At 34.8% G+C, this 16,115-nt stretch overlaps 1 protein-coding gene across 11 annotated transcripts in view; it reads left to right on the top strand.

Moving 5' to 3' along the window:
• The window catches only part of LOC114331044 (probable phospholipid-transporting ATPase IA), a 231,133-nt gene that overhangs the window by 182,221 nt on the left and 32,797 nt on the right, over positions 1-16,115 (top strand). Inside the window, exon 18 of one of the 11 annotated variants that reach the window (XM_050658929.1) lies at positions 10,716-10,747. The exons of 9 other annotated variants lie outside the window; for them this stretch is intronic. In XM_050658929.1, coding sequence (XP_050514886.1) covers positions 10,716-10,747 — 32 coding nt within the window. Of the gene's footprint in view, positions 1-1,954; positions 2,131-10,715; positions 10,748-16,115 lie in introns of those variants that run through there. One more of the 11 variants, XM_050658928.1, reaches the window with a different exon arrangement.

Here is a 16,115-nt window from a genome sequence, read left to right as displayed (position 1 = left end):
TTATTCAATACTCTAAAAATACAGACAAATACTACATAAAAAATCTTATTACTCACTAGGTTGCAGTCCTAGATTAAAACAAAATAAAATCTGAACATAAATTATTAATAATGGTTACTCAAAAATTAATGAATAAGGGCTACAATCTGATAAATCATTAAAAGCTTTTCAGTTCCTTTTATAATCGATTACAAAAAGTAATGACATAGCATTTTTGGGATCATAAAAAAAGGTGCATTAATTTTTACTAAATATCAAATGAGTCATGTTCTTTAATTCAAATACAAAAAACGTAACTTTCTAATGATTGGAATTAATACGAATTAATACTAATATCTCCATAAAATACAAAATAACTTAATTTCGAAAGTTCACGAACTCGGAAAAACCGTATGGCAAGAAATCGGGTTGGCATTGAGAGACCGACACAAAAGCAAGGGTGCGTTATCCTCAGGTATGTCCTTATCGACAAAAAGGCAGAACATGGTACAAAATAACCAGGGATGTAAACTGGTGTAGAAAGAAACCCTATAAAGAAGGAAGTATCTTTCTTTTACATCATATTTAAATAAATTAATAGGACTAATTGAAACTTACCACAAACTGTGCGTTTTTTCACTACTTAAACTCTATAGTGGTGTTTGGTTCTTTATACCTTCAGCAAGACTATAAAAATCTGACTGTCAGTATAGAAATTTTTATTAGATACTTGGGGACCAGAGAGGTTATTTTAGTGGAAAGTTCTGCGTTATTTCAACATAATCACACCCATACGAATTTTGTCATGGGAACTGAAGTACGCCATACTTCGAATTAATAAAAACAGTGTATGAAATGTTATATGTAGGTACAGTGCTCATCAAAATTTTGTCATCGTCATTTATTTACAATTAAAAAACAATTTTATGACCATATCATACGAGTACGTTATAAACCCCGATAAGAAACCCATAGCAAAAACCATACTAGTGTTGCCCAAAAGTAGTATTTCTTTCGAAAAAAAAAACATTGAATTTTCTGTGACAGCACAGTAGCCGTTGTGAGATGGTCAAGAGTAAACGTTGTCTCGCCGTCAGATCAAAGTAGGATCAGATGAGAACGACGACATGTAACTGTATTAGCTAGAATCCAAAAAGTACCGTAGAGTGGTGTTCGTCTTAGTGAACAGAGGTGTTTTCCAAAAGATATGTTCGTATTATTAATCGTGGTTTGATCTGGTCATTTGGTTAAGAATACTTAGTTTTCAGAGTCTGTCTTGAAGTATCTGTCACTGTCTGATGAGACCCACAGATAGGCTGAAATACGAGGGTGGGTCAATAAGTCCTTGACTTTTTGAATTTCCCGCCTCTTAATTTGAATGGCAACACTGCTCCTATCAACAGGCAACTGTCACTTGACTCCGGCCTAAATTTGAACAATCTGCGTCATTTAGCTTGTGTTTGGCAGGCGTTGATAGCAGACTACTGCGCGTTTTGAGAAGAAAATGGAAAATGTGAATTTTGTTTGCTCACTAAGCATTATTTTTTTGAGGAAAAAAACCATCACTCAAACCAAGGCTCAGCTTGATAGATATTATGGGAACTCTACACGATCCATCCATGACAAAGAAGTGCTTTCCTGTTGTTGAATGTGACAAGCACGGAAGATGCCGAACATTCTGGACATCCAGTTGAGGTCTCTCAATTAAAAAAATTCACGATATAGTTTTAGCCTATTGAAAGTGAGAGAGATTATGGAAGCCTTAGGCATCTCACATGACTCGGTGGTTTCAATTTTGAATGATCACTTGGGTATGAGAAAGCTTTCTGCAAGGAGGGTGCCACATTTTCTCATAATCGAGCACAGATGCAATATGAACGACTTTTTGCGTCGTTTTGTAACCGTGGGTGAAACGTGAATCCACTCTAAAATACAGCAGACCAAACAGCAGTCAAAAGAGTGGATTTTTTTTCAGGGCGAATCGGTGCAAAAGAAGGCAAAAGTGGGTTTGTCAGCCAATACAGTCATGGCGCCCGTTTTTTGGGATGCTCGCAGTATCATTCACATTTACTATCTTTAAAAGTGGAAAACAATCAATGGCAAATATTACAACAACTTATTAGGTCGATTTAATGAGGAATTAAAAAAAACAACCGCATTTGGCCAAGAAAAAAGGTCTTTTCCACCAGGACAACGCAAAGTTGCTCACATGTGCAGTTTCTTTGGTAAAAGTCTATGAATTATTCTCCGAATTTCTCCTTCATCCGCCTCATTCTCCAGATTTAGCCCGTGCCCCTACTGACTATTTCTTGTTCCTAAACTTGTAGAAATTATCTCACAGACAAATGCCTATTTTGATAACCTCGACAAATCATATTTTTCGGAAGGCATAAAAAAATGGAGAAATGTTGGACTAAGTGTATAGACTTCAAAGGAAACTATGTTGAAAAGTAAAATAACTTTTTATATAAAAACCTGTGTTTCATTAAAATAGTTAAGGGCTTATTGACCCGCCCTCGTATTCGCAGTGTGAACGAAAAATATATTTTTAGAGAGACAAAAAAATGCATACTGCATACCATGTTTACGTTCGGAAAAATATTCCCATGAGATTTTTTTTGCAGCATCACATTCTTCATTCATTTTCATACCCCAGAGTAAGGTTCATGAGGTCGGCCATGCGAAAAATGGTCCTAATTTATTCAAACAGTATTTCTTTATTCATAAATTTTAAAAATCAATCCGGATAGATTTTTTTGGGTTCTTTGAAACATTGTGAACAATAAAGATCCTTTGTAATTTTTCTCTGGTTGACTGTTTTCGAGTTATGAACAATTTAAAATTGTAAAAAAAAAACCAAAACTTTTTAAGGCTCAAAAATACAAATAAAAAATATTATTTTTGAAATCATCAAGTACCAAAATTCAAGTTCAAATCTTCTAAGAGTTTTTGGCTTGTTTTATTCTAAAACATTGTTTTTTAATTTGTAATGAATCGCTTATGACAGGACGCCGTAAATATAAAATCTTGAAAATAGAGCCTCGGTAAACATGGATATTTTGTTATACAGTGATGAGCGCGCTAATAACCGGCAGAATAACGCAAAAGATGGAAAACACATTAAGTTGTGAGATAAAACGAAATGAACTAGTGGAGGTGGGATATTTAGCGATAAAAACCTATAAATTTACATTCTACTTATTGATTCCCACCTTTAGACGTACCGGACGAGTTTGGCAACTGCCACTGTGACAGTGACAGGTTTAGTTGACATACTCCTCTCAATCAATATCATGAAACAATCAATATCATGTAAATTTATATGTTTTTATCGCTAAATCTCCCATTTCCACTAGTTTCATTTCTTTTTATCTCACAACTTAATATGTTTTCCATCTTTTGTGTTGTTTTGCCGGTTATTAGCGCGCTCATCACTGTATATGTCATAATTGAAGGCAGACTATTTAAAAGGCCTAATCCTACATGATATTGACCACAAGTAGTTTTTAAAATGACAAGGCATATCTTTTGCAAAACACCTCAAGTATGTGACAGTTATTTCAGTACAAAGTTGTAGTAAACCAAAAATTTTCGCCTTTAATTTGGCATGAAAATAACAGTATTTTAAGGATATTCAATGACGTAATGACAGAAAACATGTCGAGATGACCTGTTTTCTTACAGATACTTGACAGAAATTGCAAATATTCTTAGTCTCGACCTAACGTAGCATTGACGATTAAAATGATCGGTAGTGTCACCAGATATGAATGAGGATGAATGATTTTGTCGTATTTGTTTAGCTGCCACCTTTCAAAAGAATATCGACAACCAGTATTATACGATTCACGTTGGCGACAGAACAAAACTCTTGCTCTTCTATCTAGGCTTCTGTAACCTTCCATCTTTCCTTTAAACATGAAAACGAGGTTCATAAAGGTATCTGAGTATGAGTCATTTTGTGGTGAAGTTTTTATGACTGACACATTTCACTATCACCGAAACAAAAAATTTTGGCAACCAATATTATAAAAAAATATCTTTAAACAAAAAAATGATCTCCTTCTGTTTCTCTCTTGTCTTCAGTTTTTTCTTTAAAACACGAACGGAGACTTCACGACTCAATATTTTTATTTGGGTATGTTTAAAAGTACCCAGAGGTTCACATCCTGAGTTTAATGAGTCTTCTTCGTTCCTGACGTGTTGCGATAATTTTGTTAAAGTGCTTATTTTATGATATTCCTCATAATAATTGAGTATCCAGGACTGTTCAGTCTTTCAGACTCTTCAACTCAGAGCATTTTATTCTCCCTCTAAGGAAGTTTTAAGCTTCTTCATTTTAAGTCGTAGGAAGTCGTATTTTTCTCTATAAATATACCCTAGATAACTTATTTTCCGGTATTTTACAATCTAAAAACCCACATTTCAAACGCTTTTAATAGCCTCAATTGCTGGCAATTGTATTAGAGTTCGTATTTCAACCTCTTGATCAAGATCGTTTGTTGGCATTTATACTAAAGACTATAGAAAACTGCTAGATACACTTCCCCACTGAAGTGATGCTGGCTGATTTTTTCGATATAGGGGGAGCATTCGACACTTCACACGGAACGATCATTAGGGCTATTCCACTGAAAGGAATAGACCAAACAAGCTGCAGGTGGATAGGCTGCATACTAAGAGCCTTACCTCTTCTCTTACGGAATTTGGTTTTGGAGGGGTTGACAGCTAGACTCTGCAACGGCATACATCATGTCGTGGGCTATGTGGATGATCCCGTTATCTTAGCCAATTGAAAGTTTAATCGTCAGAGATTTAATGACAAATGAGGTGTTGAATGAGAACTTTTAATCCAAGGATGGTAGTAAAGGTGAGAAATTTGACCTCGAACATGCAGCTCCAGAGTTGCAACCGGAAGTACTGTTTTAAAGAAAAGTTTAAAGAAATAGTACAAGCAACATATTATTCGAGACGCTTTATCAACACAAGAGCAAATATATACTTCCGGTTTTTATATCACTACCGGTTAAAAAGCTATGACAAAAATGACTCAAAACTAGTGAAATTGTATATCAATCGACGCAAAGTTACACGAAGAGTTCAAATATTGACTTCTGGTTCAACTTCTGGTCACGTTTGGTAAAAACCTAGGAGTTATGAAGTGCAATTGCTTGTTCATGTAGTTGAATTTGTTTCCAAAACTGTATACGCACAATACATATAATTACTTCCAATTTTTATCAACTTCGTACTGAAATAAATCAACATACTCGCCCAAACAACTTCTTGTTTTTTATCTAGATGATTTAATATAAATATTTTTTGAACAAGAAGTTGTTAAAGCGAGTTTTAGTTTATGAAATCACGTGTGATACTACACCAGATAAAAAAAATTGTGATATTATCCTTTAAAGAGCAGTATTATATTGATATACGAGTATTTTAAAAGTAATGAACGCACAAAATCACGCACAAATATGAGTGTTTTTAATGTTTACTGTTCAATTTTATAGTCTACCAGATTTTGTAAGAATTTTGTTGAATTTGACAGTACCAAGTGTTTGTTCAGTTAATAATATTATATCAGATGATCATTTTTTAGTAAAACGATTTTAAAAGAAGCTATAAACTTAAAAATTATTTTGTTTAGTTTATTTTGTTACTTGGAATCTGTATTCTTCTTGTTCCTATTAGTTCAGGTGAAACTCGGAAATCCCTGGCACTTGATCGAAAGACCTTGGTACCATACCTTGTCCTGTGGGGAACCGTTTCCTTATTAGTAATTTTAGGATTTCTTCTGATTCAGTCCTCATTTGAACAGTGAATTCCTGGCTTATATCACTTAGCACATTGCAATTGCACAATATGTATATGAAAGTCTCTTCTTCTATTTCGCATTTTCTGCACCATGGTTCATTCATCTTACTTAGTTTGTATAGGTGTTTTCTAAAACAACAACGTCCAGTCACCATTTCCGTGACCTTTTTGATCTGTCATTTATTGAGGGTCATCAAATTGTCCAAGAGTTTTTTATTCTTGATAATTTTCTTAGTCTGGATTTGCCCTTGAATGGCTCTTTATTTATTTTGTTGATTTCCTATCAGCCATTTCTAAACTTCGATTTTGTAGCATCTTTAGTGTTGCTACAAAAGGGTTCTGGGCCTACAATGGTTTTTCCTTCCTACAAGGCTTGGCTATCGATATATATGTTGATTCTCTTTGGTGTTTCCATCCATGATTTCACTAACGTAGGCTCGAAAAGTAAAAACGTCAGCCTGGAAGACAATTGTATATTGACCTAGGCTGTAAGATTGTTTATAATTACATGTCTGCTCAAAGACTCCTGATACAGTACTATGAGCAGTTTTAGATCCATCAAATGAATCCCCATTAATAGTTCTGACTTTTTGTTCTCTAGTTAGTATAATTGTGTTAAGCTTCTCAGTGACGATTAGTTCTGGTGTCATCTTATTTGAGTCTTCCCTCATTATGATTTGATGTATTGCTGTACGTATATCCTAAATATAAATCGATACATTTTGTAACTGAAAACTGCAACAAGCTAAATAACAAATCAAAATAACGGGTTTGGCAAGATAGAGATGCTTCCTAATTGATGCCGTTTTAGATGATATATATCTCTAGATTCTTAAATACAGCACACTTAGGAGAAGTGGGCAGTTATGCAGACTATAAAAAGAAGAAAACCTGGATATTTGGGCCATCTCATGAGAGAACAAAAGTATTTTCTACATCATCATGGTGTGCTAGCTTGTAGATTCCTAGAACAGGGAATATTTGAAAGCTGGGGTCGAGCAGAAACATTTCTATCTCATTCTTGATCACAAGTATCCTTTACCCGGTAGAAGGCACACGAGTGGCTGTAATAAAAATAGAATAATCTAGCTAACTTACTCATGAACCCAATTCCTAGAATACTGTACATACAATTGTATGAAAAGTAGTAGCTTCAATAAACCCAGACTCCATACTGGGCCAAATGACATGACTCCTTAAGAGAGCCTGACCAGAAATTTGAAAATCTGAATCCTGCTTCTACAGATTACGAGACCCTGGTATATCTGGTAAAAAAGCTGTTCAGAAAATACAGATTTACGATATCTACAACATCTGCAGATCTAGACCAAGAAGGTTACACGAACTTTACGTTACTTTAGAGACTGCAGACATAATTTTCTTCTTCTTCTTCTTCCTTCTAGCATGACAGAGCATGCTAGTAGGCTACTGCCTGTTCATTGCCATTAAGTCTTTCCCCGACGATGAGGTCCAGCATTCTCGCCATTTTGGTGGTCTACCCTGTGGTCTTTTACCTACTGGGTTATTCGTTTTTGCGCTTTTAACGAGTCTCATTCTCTGTATATGTTTGTTCCAATATCTTCGTCTCTGTCTGACCCACCTTCCTATGTCCTGTATTCCACAGTTTTGTCTGATGTCTTCACTTCTTATTCTGTCAAGTAGAGTTTTGCCTTGTATACTTTATTGTTCTCATTTCAACTGTTCTCATCATTTGTAACGTACTATATTTGTGTCTGGTCTTGTTTCTGCCGCATAGGTCTTATTGTTGTTTTGTATATTTTGACTTTGCTTTCAGTATTTAGATATTTGTTCGTCCAAACGATTTCTTTCAGTCATCCCAAGATTCTAGCTGCTTTCATTGTTTGTTCTCTGACCTCTTTTGAGAGATTTCCATAGCTTGTTATTTTCGCTCCAAGATATTTGAAGTGATTCACCTGTTCCACAGTTTTTGAGTCGATTTCTAATTTGCATCTTATCGGTTCTTTGGAAATTACTACGCACTTAGTCTTCTCGGTATTGATGAGCATATTTAGTTCTTTAGCTAACATCATTTTATCTCCTCCAAAATCCTTGTATGTGCTTTGATGATTTTTCTATCGAATAACCTTTCTTTTCATTACTTGTTGGACATACATACTTATATTATAAATTCACAAAAATACCAATTAATACAGATTCCAAGTAGTTGATAAAAAAAATCATATTTGATTTTTTTTGCAACTTTTTTTTCAACTACTCTTATTACATGAATATATGTATTATTTTAAGTACGATAGGAAAAGTACAAAAGAATATTTTAGTGATTCATAGGTAATATAGATCAAAAATTACTAAATAGAAATATTTAATATTAAAATTATCTTTTCTGCGTGTAATCAAGGGACCAAAATTTTATTCTGACATTGATATTGAACTAACACTGTCAATGTTTCCAGCATGTCTTCTCTTAAACTCGGTTATCAAGCGAAATTTGTATTGTATCCTGAGGTGTGAATATAGAAAATTTACCTAGTTCTAGTTTTATTTTATACTGGAGACTATTTGCTTTATGAAAAACATTACTATACAGCGTTTTACGTTATGAACGGAACGTTACTTAGATAGGCCAATGTATTTCTTATGAACGATAGAAGCGCGCCGATGCCACGCCGTACTGATTAGAATGGATCGTTTATCGGCAGTCAAGTAGCCACCCGTGCCCTAGAGGTTTGGCAACACTGATCTCCATAACCGCAATGTTCCATTCTTAACGTGAAACAATGTTTTATAGGATCTGTCAAGCTCTTCATGGAGAAAAAATGTTAAAATTTAAATGTGGATAAATTTTTAATACTTTAGTGCATTGCTTCTGGTGTTGTCTTGGTAGTAAAAGTCAGTGCAAAAACTATATTTTTGATAAATGTTAAAATAGTTTTTTAACTTATAATTTCATGCAATCAATCTCTCACATTCAAGATTTTTTCATCAAATACTCTTTCTGCCTATTTGAAGTCATCTAATCCTCTATATATATATATATATCTGTTCTGGACCTTCCTTACTTGATTTTACCTAGTCTTTATGACTTGATTTTTTCGAACCTGGATTTGTTGCTTGCTTCTTTTCTTCCTGCAGTTATACTTTGCTATGAGTTCCTTAGGCAGATACCTAGTGTTTTCGTCATCTTTAAAACTCTACGCTGGTAATTTAACTAAGGTTAGTACTTTCAGATATTGCATCAGTATACAGTGTCTGTAAGTAGTACTATTTTTGCTATTTCTAGCCTCTGCTAGATAGTGTGTGCCACATGTAAAATGTCTTTATTTTATATTTTTTCTATTTCTTTGGTGAGGCAGTCATAGTTTATCTGCGATTAGTACGAGTTCAGTTTTTAAACCTTTTAACAAAACCATTAATACGAGATATCACATAAATGATAACTCCTGACCATATTTTCTTATTTAACGTATGGTATACATAAGTATGGGCTACGTGTTGTTTCCATTGTTATTCAATCTGAACAGCGAAGCTATTTTTAAAGAAGCAGTATCAGAGAAAGAACATGGTAGGTATATCAACAAACGGAAACATCTTGAACAACATAAGATTCGCAGACGACACCGCTATTTTTGCAGACAGTCTAGAAGCACTGCAACGATTAGTAAATAGATTACATCAAGTCAGTATAAAATATGGACTACAAATGAACGTTAAGTAAATCAAGTTCATGATTATTTTTAAGCAACATACAGTGAGAAGGCTAGATATCGAGAGAAAACAAGTAAAAAGAGTGAATAACTACAAATATCTGGGGACCTGGGTAAATGAAAACAATGACCAAGGTAGAGAAATCAGGACACACATTGAAATTGCAAGACAAGCATTTATAAAAATAACAATAATGTTTGTTAATCGAAACCTTCCTCTGGAGCTGAGGATAAGAGCTTCCTCTAAGTAAGGATAGACCTTCCTCTAAGTACGGATAGCTGTGATGATAGCCAACCTACGATAGGAGAAGGAACTACAAGAAGAAGAGTAACTAATTAAAAACAAATGGGGTATTGCAAACCAATATCTAATGCATCAATATAATCTAAAACATTATCGAACTTATGCTACGCAGGTCTGCAATGCCTAAACTAAACAGTAAGGGTGCCAAAGCAATTCCCTGCAGCATACCTGGCCATATGGTACTCAGATACGCATATGATGCATATAGATGAAGGGACCATCTGATCACGAAAGGAATGGGACAAAGGAAACACACAACCCAGTCTGGATAGTTATTGCAATGTTTTTACAGCTGGTCAGAATCTAGAAGTATCGATGGATTAAGACTTTCTTTCGTCGTAAACACAAAATCTTTCTTGTAATTTCTTTTTCCAGTAAGTCTCCTTTTCTGCATAAGCTAGAATCTTTCTGAAATGCTGGTCCTGGGGTTCTGCAGACCAAAGAGTAGTAGTTCCTTAATATATTTTAAAACTTTTCTAAAACTCTTGTTTGCTCATTGGGAACTCATATTATATTTTTTTTCTCTTGTATGTTATTAACATTTTGTGAGACCAAAAACCAACATGTAACACAGAAAAAAAATAAACTCTGAGACAGAAACAATGGATGTGTGCTTCCTATTTACACAATAGATAACAAGTGGATATATAAGTGATGGTTTACTCCACAAATAAAATATTTGCTGTTCATTGTTATAAAACTTAAAGGAGTTACTAAAATTCCATTTTTTTCTATATTCACACCATTTAAGATGTACCTTTATATACTGTTATCCAATATATCGAGGAACTAATTATATATAAATCATTGTAGATCATTTTTGTTGTTATTTTTTTCGTTACCGTGTGAATGTAAGTTCGACTATGTCATAGGCCTTTCGATAACTGTTAAGATATTTTGTTTTGAGTAATCAATTTGTTTTTTGCAAGACCATTGCATGCGTTGGAGCAATTTGCAATATGTAAGTATTGATTCGTTGCATGATGTTTGGTTTATATCCTTTTGTCACATTTACTCACCCGTAGGAGTGGAAACAGAGACCAGAAGTTACGCAATCGAGTAGTAACAGTCCACAATAGATCGTCCTTTTTGGAAGATGATTACAAAAGTCTTAAAGATGGTCTTAACTGCTTCGTTTGAGCGAGTCTACCACTTTTAGGTCTGGATCCCGCGTATGAAAAAAAAAGTTGATTAATAGCAAGCTGAAAATTTGTTAATAGCTTAAGGGTGTCTAGTCGGACAAACTTTGATATATGGGAACACTGGATAAGGGGAAGTTTTAATTGTGGAACAGGTTAAAAATTTGGAACGGTCAGACCACGAAAACGTCACATGTATTTTGTCGGACAGAACTTCCAATTGATTTGTTACCCTTTCATTAAACTGGCATGCAACAATCAGGCTGCTATTTATCACCAAATGGGCATTATAATGAGTGGAAAACGTAGAAATTGTCAAATGACAGGAATTATGACAGGTGATAAATAGCAGTCTGATTTTTGCATGAGAGTTTATAGTCGGAGAGATAGAAGCGGATTTTGTGCGTGATAAGTAATATGGAAAAACTATACGGGGATATGTTGAATTAGTTGTGTACAAGTCTTTCACCAATGGCCGGAAACCAGAGTTGGGGCCGAGGGTAGTTATAAGGGGTCAAAGTCGCGGTTTTTATTATTTTTTTTGTGACGCTCATGATCGAGATAGTGCACCCAAATTTAGGAATAAGTAGGTCATGACGTAACTAAGTAAAATCTCTAGGGGCGGAACGCTGCGTGTCCGACAAAGGAGTGGGGGTAGGGGTGAATATAAAAAATATAAAGGGTTTTTTGCGACGTTCGTGATTGAGACAGTGCACCAAAATTTGGGAATAAGTAGGCCATAAGGTAACTAAGTAAAATCTCCAGGGGTGGCACGCTGCGTGGCCGACAAAGGGGTGGGGCAGGGGTGAATGCAAAAAATATAAGGGGGTTTTTGCGACGTTCGTGATTGAGAGAGTGCACCAAAATTTGGGAATAAGTAGACCATAACAAAGCTAAGTAAAATCCTCAGAGCCGAAAACCAGAGGTGGGGGACGAGGGTAGTTATAAGGGGACAAAGTTGCCGTTTTTATAATTTTTTTTGTGACGCTCATGATCGAGATGACGCACCAAAATTTGGGAATAAGTAGGTCATGAGGTAACTAAATATAATCTCCAGGGGTGGAACGCTGCGTGGCCGATAAAGGGGTGGGGTAGGTGTGAATATAAAAAATATAAGGGGTTTTTTGCGACGTTCTAGATTGAAATAGTGCACCAAAATTTGGGAATAAGTAGACCATGACTTAGCTAAGTAAAATCCCCAGAGCCGGAAACCAGAGTTGGAGATGAGGGCAGTTTTAAGGGGTCAAAATCGCAGTGTGTATTATTTTTTTTGACCTGACACAACATTTGTCGTCCACGCAGCGTTGCGCCCCTGGAGGTTTTGCTTAGTAATGTCATGATCTACTTATTCCCAAATTTTGATGCACTATCTCGATCACGAATGGCAAAAAAACCCCCATATATTTTTATACTCACCCCTGCCTACCACCCCTTTGTACCCCAAGCAGCGTTCCGCCCCTGGAGATTTTACTTAGTTATGTCATGACCTACTTACTCCCAAATTTTGGTGCACTATCTCCATCGTGAGCGCCACAAAAAAAAATAATAAAAACTGCGAATTTTACTCCTTATAACTACCCTCGTCCGCCACTCTGGTTTCCGCCTCTGGGGATATTACTTAGTTATGTCATGGTCTACTTATTCCCAAATTTTGGTGCACTATCTCAATCACGAACGTCGCAAAAAACCCCTTACATTTTTTTATATTCACCCCTGCCCCACCCTTTTGTCGGCCACGCAGCGTTCCACTCCTGGAGATTTTACTTAGTTACGTCATGACCTACTTATTCCCAAATTTTGGTGCACTATTTCGATCATGAGCGTCACAAAAAAAAATAATAAAAAACGAAAATTTGACCCCTTATAATTACCTTCCTCCCCCACTCTGGTTTCAGGGTGTGGGGATTTTACTTACTTATGTCATGGTCTACTTATATCCAAATTTTGGTGTACTATCTCAATCACGAACGTCGCAAAAAGAACCTTATATCTTTTATATTCACCCCTACCCCCACTCCTTTGTCTGCCACGCAGCGTTGCGCCCCTAGAGATTTTACTTAGGTACGTGATGACCTACTTATTTCCAAATTTTGGTGCAATATCTCGATCATGAGCGTCACAAAAAAAATTAAAAAAACCGCGACTTTGACCCCTTATAACTACCCTCGGCCCCAACTCTGGTTTCCCCCCATTGGTGAAAAACTTGTACACAACTAATTCAACATATCCCCGTATAGTTTTTTCATATTACTTATCACGCACAAAATCCACTTCCAGCTCTTAGACTATTAATGAAAGGGTAATAAATCAATTGGAAGTTTTGTCGGACAAAATACATGTGACGTTTTCAAATTTACTGACCGTTCCAAATTTTTAACCTGTTCCGCAATTAAAACTTCCCCTTATCCAGTGTTCCCATATATCAAAGTTTGTCCGACTAGACACCCTTAAGCTAGTAACAAATTTTCAGCTTGCTATTAATCAACTTTTTTTCCATACGCGGGATCCAGACCTATTTCTGAAAAATTTCAGAGCCCAGGTTGGACGTGTATCCGCGTCCCGCGCCATTAACATATTTACGTTATCGTACTAATGAAACGCGACTGTAAATTTGTCGGACAAGAGATCGACAATCTTTATTAGTTAAATATAAGTACTTTAAATTGAAAATTAAAAGTTTTGTAATACCAAAATCGTAGAGTCCGACACCCGCAACATGTCACTCTAGTGCAGTAGTCTTGTTATTACAAAACTCTTAATTTTCGATTTAAAGGATTTATATTTAATTAAGAAATATTGTCGATCTCTTGCCCGACAAATTTACAGCCGCGTTTCGTTAGTCCGACAACGTAAATATGTTAATGTCGCGGGACGCGGAAACGCTTCCAACCTGCACTCTAATATTTTTCAGAATGTTGTAGACTCGCTCAAACGAAGCAGTTAAGACCATCTTTGACTTTTGTAATTATAAAAAATGAAATGATTATATGAAATGAAATTATGAAAATGGTTATTCATTTTTGATTTACATTTACTCTGTGTGGAGTATGAAGGGAACCATTCTCGTTGGAACTTTACCGCGCTGAGCAGATGTGACATGAATTGTAAATTGTAGAATTCCCTCATCTTCCTTAGTCTCAGCATCCGTATGGCTTGCAAATTGTAGAAGCCTCGGAGGTGTAACCAGAGAAGGTTCCCATTGTTTTCATTCTGGTGGGGTGTAGAATAGCATTATGTATGTTGTTTTATATGCCATTAGAGTGAAAACTTAGTCTTTTTGTAATTATCTTCCAAAAAGACGATGTACTGTGGACTATAGCTATAGTCATTTTATTACAAGAAAAGTGATTAGGCCAGTGCCGATAATTTTTGAGACAAAAAATAGTAACAAGATTGAATCTATTGCAAAAGGAAGAAAATACAACGAATATTAAAGAAAAATAATTTAGGGGCGATCTGTGGTCGGGAAGTGGAAGGGGGTAAGTTTTTAAGGGTAAAAAACAATTTATTGTAAATATATTTATTTTAAGTAAAAACGGTTTATCACGATATTCAGCTAAACTACAAGTTCAATGGAAAACGTTAAATAGCAAAGTCGTAGATAGTAAAAAGTTTTGTGTTTATACTTTTTTCACAAAACCTCAAAATTTATACGAAAAATTCAAATAACGGAGTTTTTGGTTTTTTTATTTATCTTCCACAAAAAAAAATTCACAAAATTTGATGGAAACCTACCTTTTTTGATTAATTAATTATCGAAAAAGTACCCTAATTTTCAATCAAAATTGTTTTCTTAAAAATATCTAGTTTTTTAAAAAGGTCGCTTATACACACTCGGGTGCAAAAAAATCGATCCACTGAAAATTTGATCATTTTTGATGTCTCGAATTTCCTAAACCTGTTGTCCGATTTAAGTGATTTTTTTACCATGTTATACCCTTATTCATTATCAATATCTCTGTAATAACATTGTTGCTAGACAGGTAAACTGCCATTGTATACCGGGTGTACGAATCAAACTGAGTTTTTTTTCTCAAAGTTCGAATAATCCTGTGGACTATTCTAGAGTTTATAAAATACTGAAATTAAAAACCAACTATAGCCTCATGTTTTCTTCACATTCTGTTTTTAGATTCATTCACTTATGTTGGATAATAAAAAAGTTAGGTACTTTAACAACTTGCCAAGTTCGTCATTAGTACAGGGTGTTTTGAAATAATTGCGGCAAACTTTAAGGGGTAATTTTACACATGAAAATAATGGCAGTTTGTTTTATAATCATGTCCGCAAACGCTTCGTTTCCCAGATACGGGATGTTCAATTGTTTTACAAACTGACGATTTATTTATTGCTTTAAAACCAGTTGAGATGTGCAAATTAAATTTGGTGGGTTTTAAGACGTAGTTATTGCACATTTTTTGACATACAATTAAGATTCTGAAGCTATTTCCTTGTGGCATTTTTATGATTAACTATTTAGTGGGAAATAAGCCACAATTAAATTGAAAAAATAATTTTATTAACGTTTCGAAGCCCAAATCGGGTTTCGTTGTCAAAATACAAAATACTACTAAAATAAACAAAAATGTTGTTGCTAAGTCAAAAAATTCTTCTAATAATTTATTTAATCTGACTCATTTATATTGGCAATTCAGACGTATATTTACACTTTAAAGTAGAAGACTTTAAAATGATATCGCCAATATTTATGAGTTGCGTTACTGGGACGACTTTACTAAATGTGCCATTAGATAGAACTTTATACATAATCAAAACGAAATTAGAGAATGATAATACATTGACAACTAGGACAAGACTAAATGTATCAGCTATAATGGAGTTATTGACATTATGTACTAATAATACCTATTTTCAACTAAATAATAAATTATATAAACAAAATTTTGGTTTAGCAATGGCTCTTCTTTATCTCCATTATTGGCTAATATATTTATGGAGGATTTCGAAACTAATATAATTTCTAAACAAAATTTAAAACCCACAGTATGGTGGAGATATGTAGATGATGTGTCTTCAATATGGCCTCATCGATCAGAATTGTTGGATACATTCCTGAATATTATAAACGATCAAGAAGAGACAATAAAATTTACAATGGAAAAAGAATACAATAACACTTTACCTTTCCTCGATGTTTTAGTCTCAAAGAAGGATAACTGGATATGAGAC

The sequence above is a fragment of the Diabrotica virgifera genome, chromosome 8 (genome assembly GCF_917563875.1).
Source record: "Diabrotica virgifera virgifera chromosome 8, PGI_DIABVI_V3a".
Classification (NCBI taxonomy): Eukaryota; Metazoa; Arthropoda; class Insecta; order Coleoptera; family Chrysomelidae; genus Diabrotica; species Diabrotica virgifera.
The sequence above is the reverse complement of the archived record's forward strand: the minus strand, read 5'-3'. Positions and strand labels throughout refer to the sequence as shown.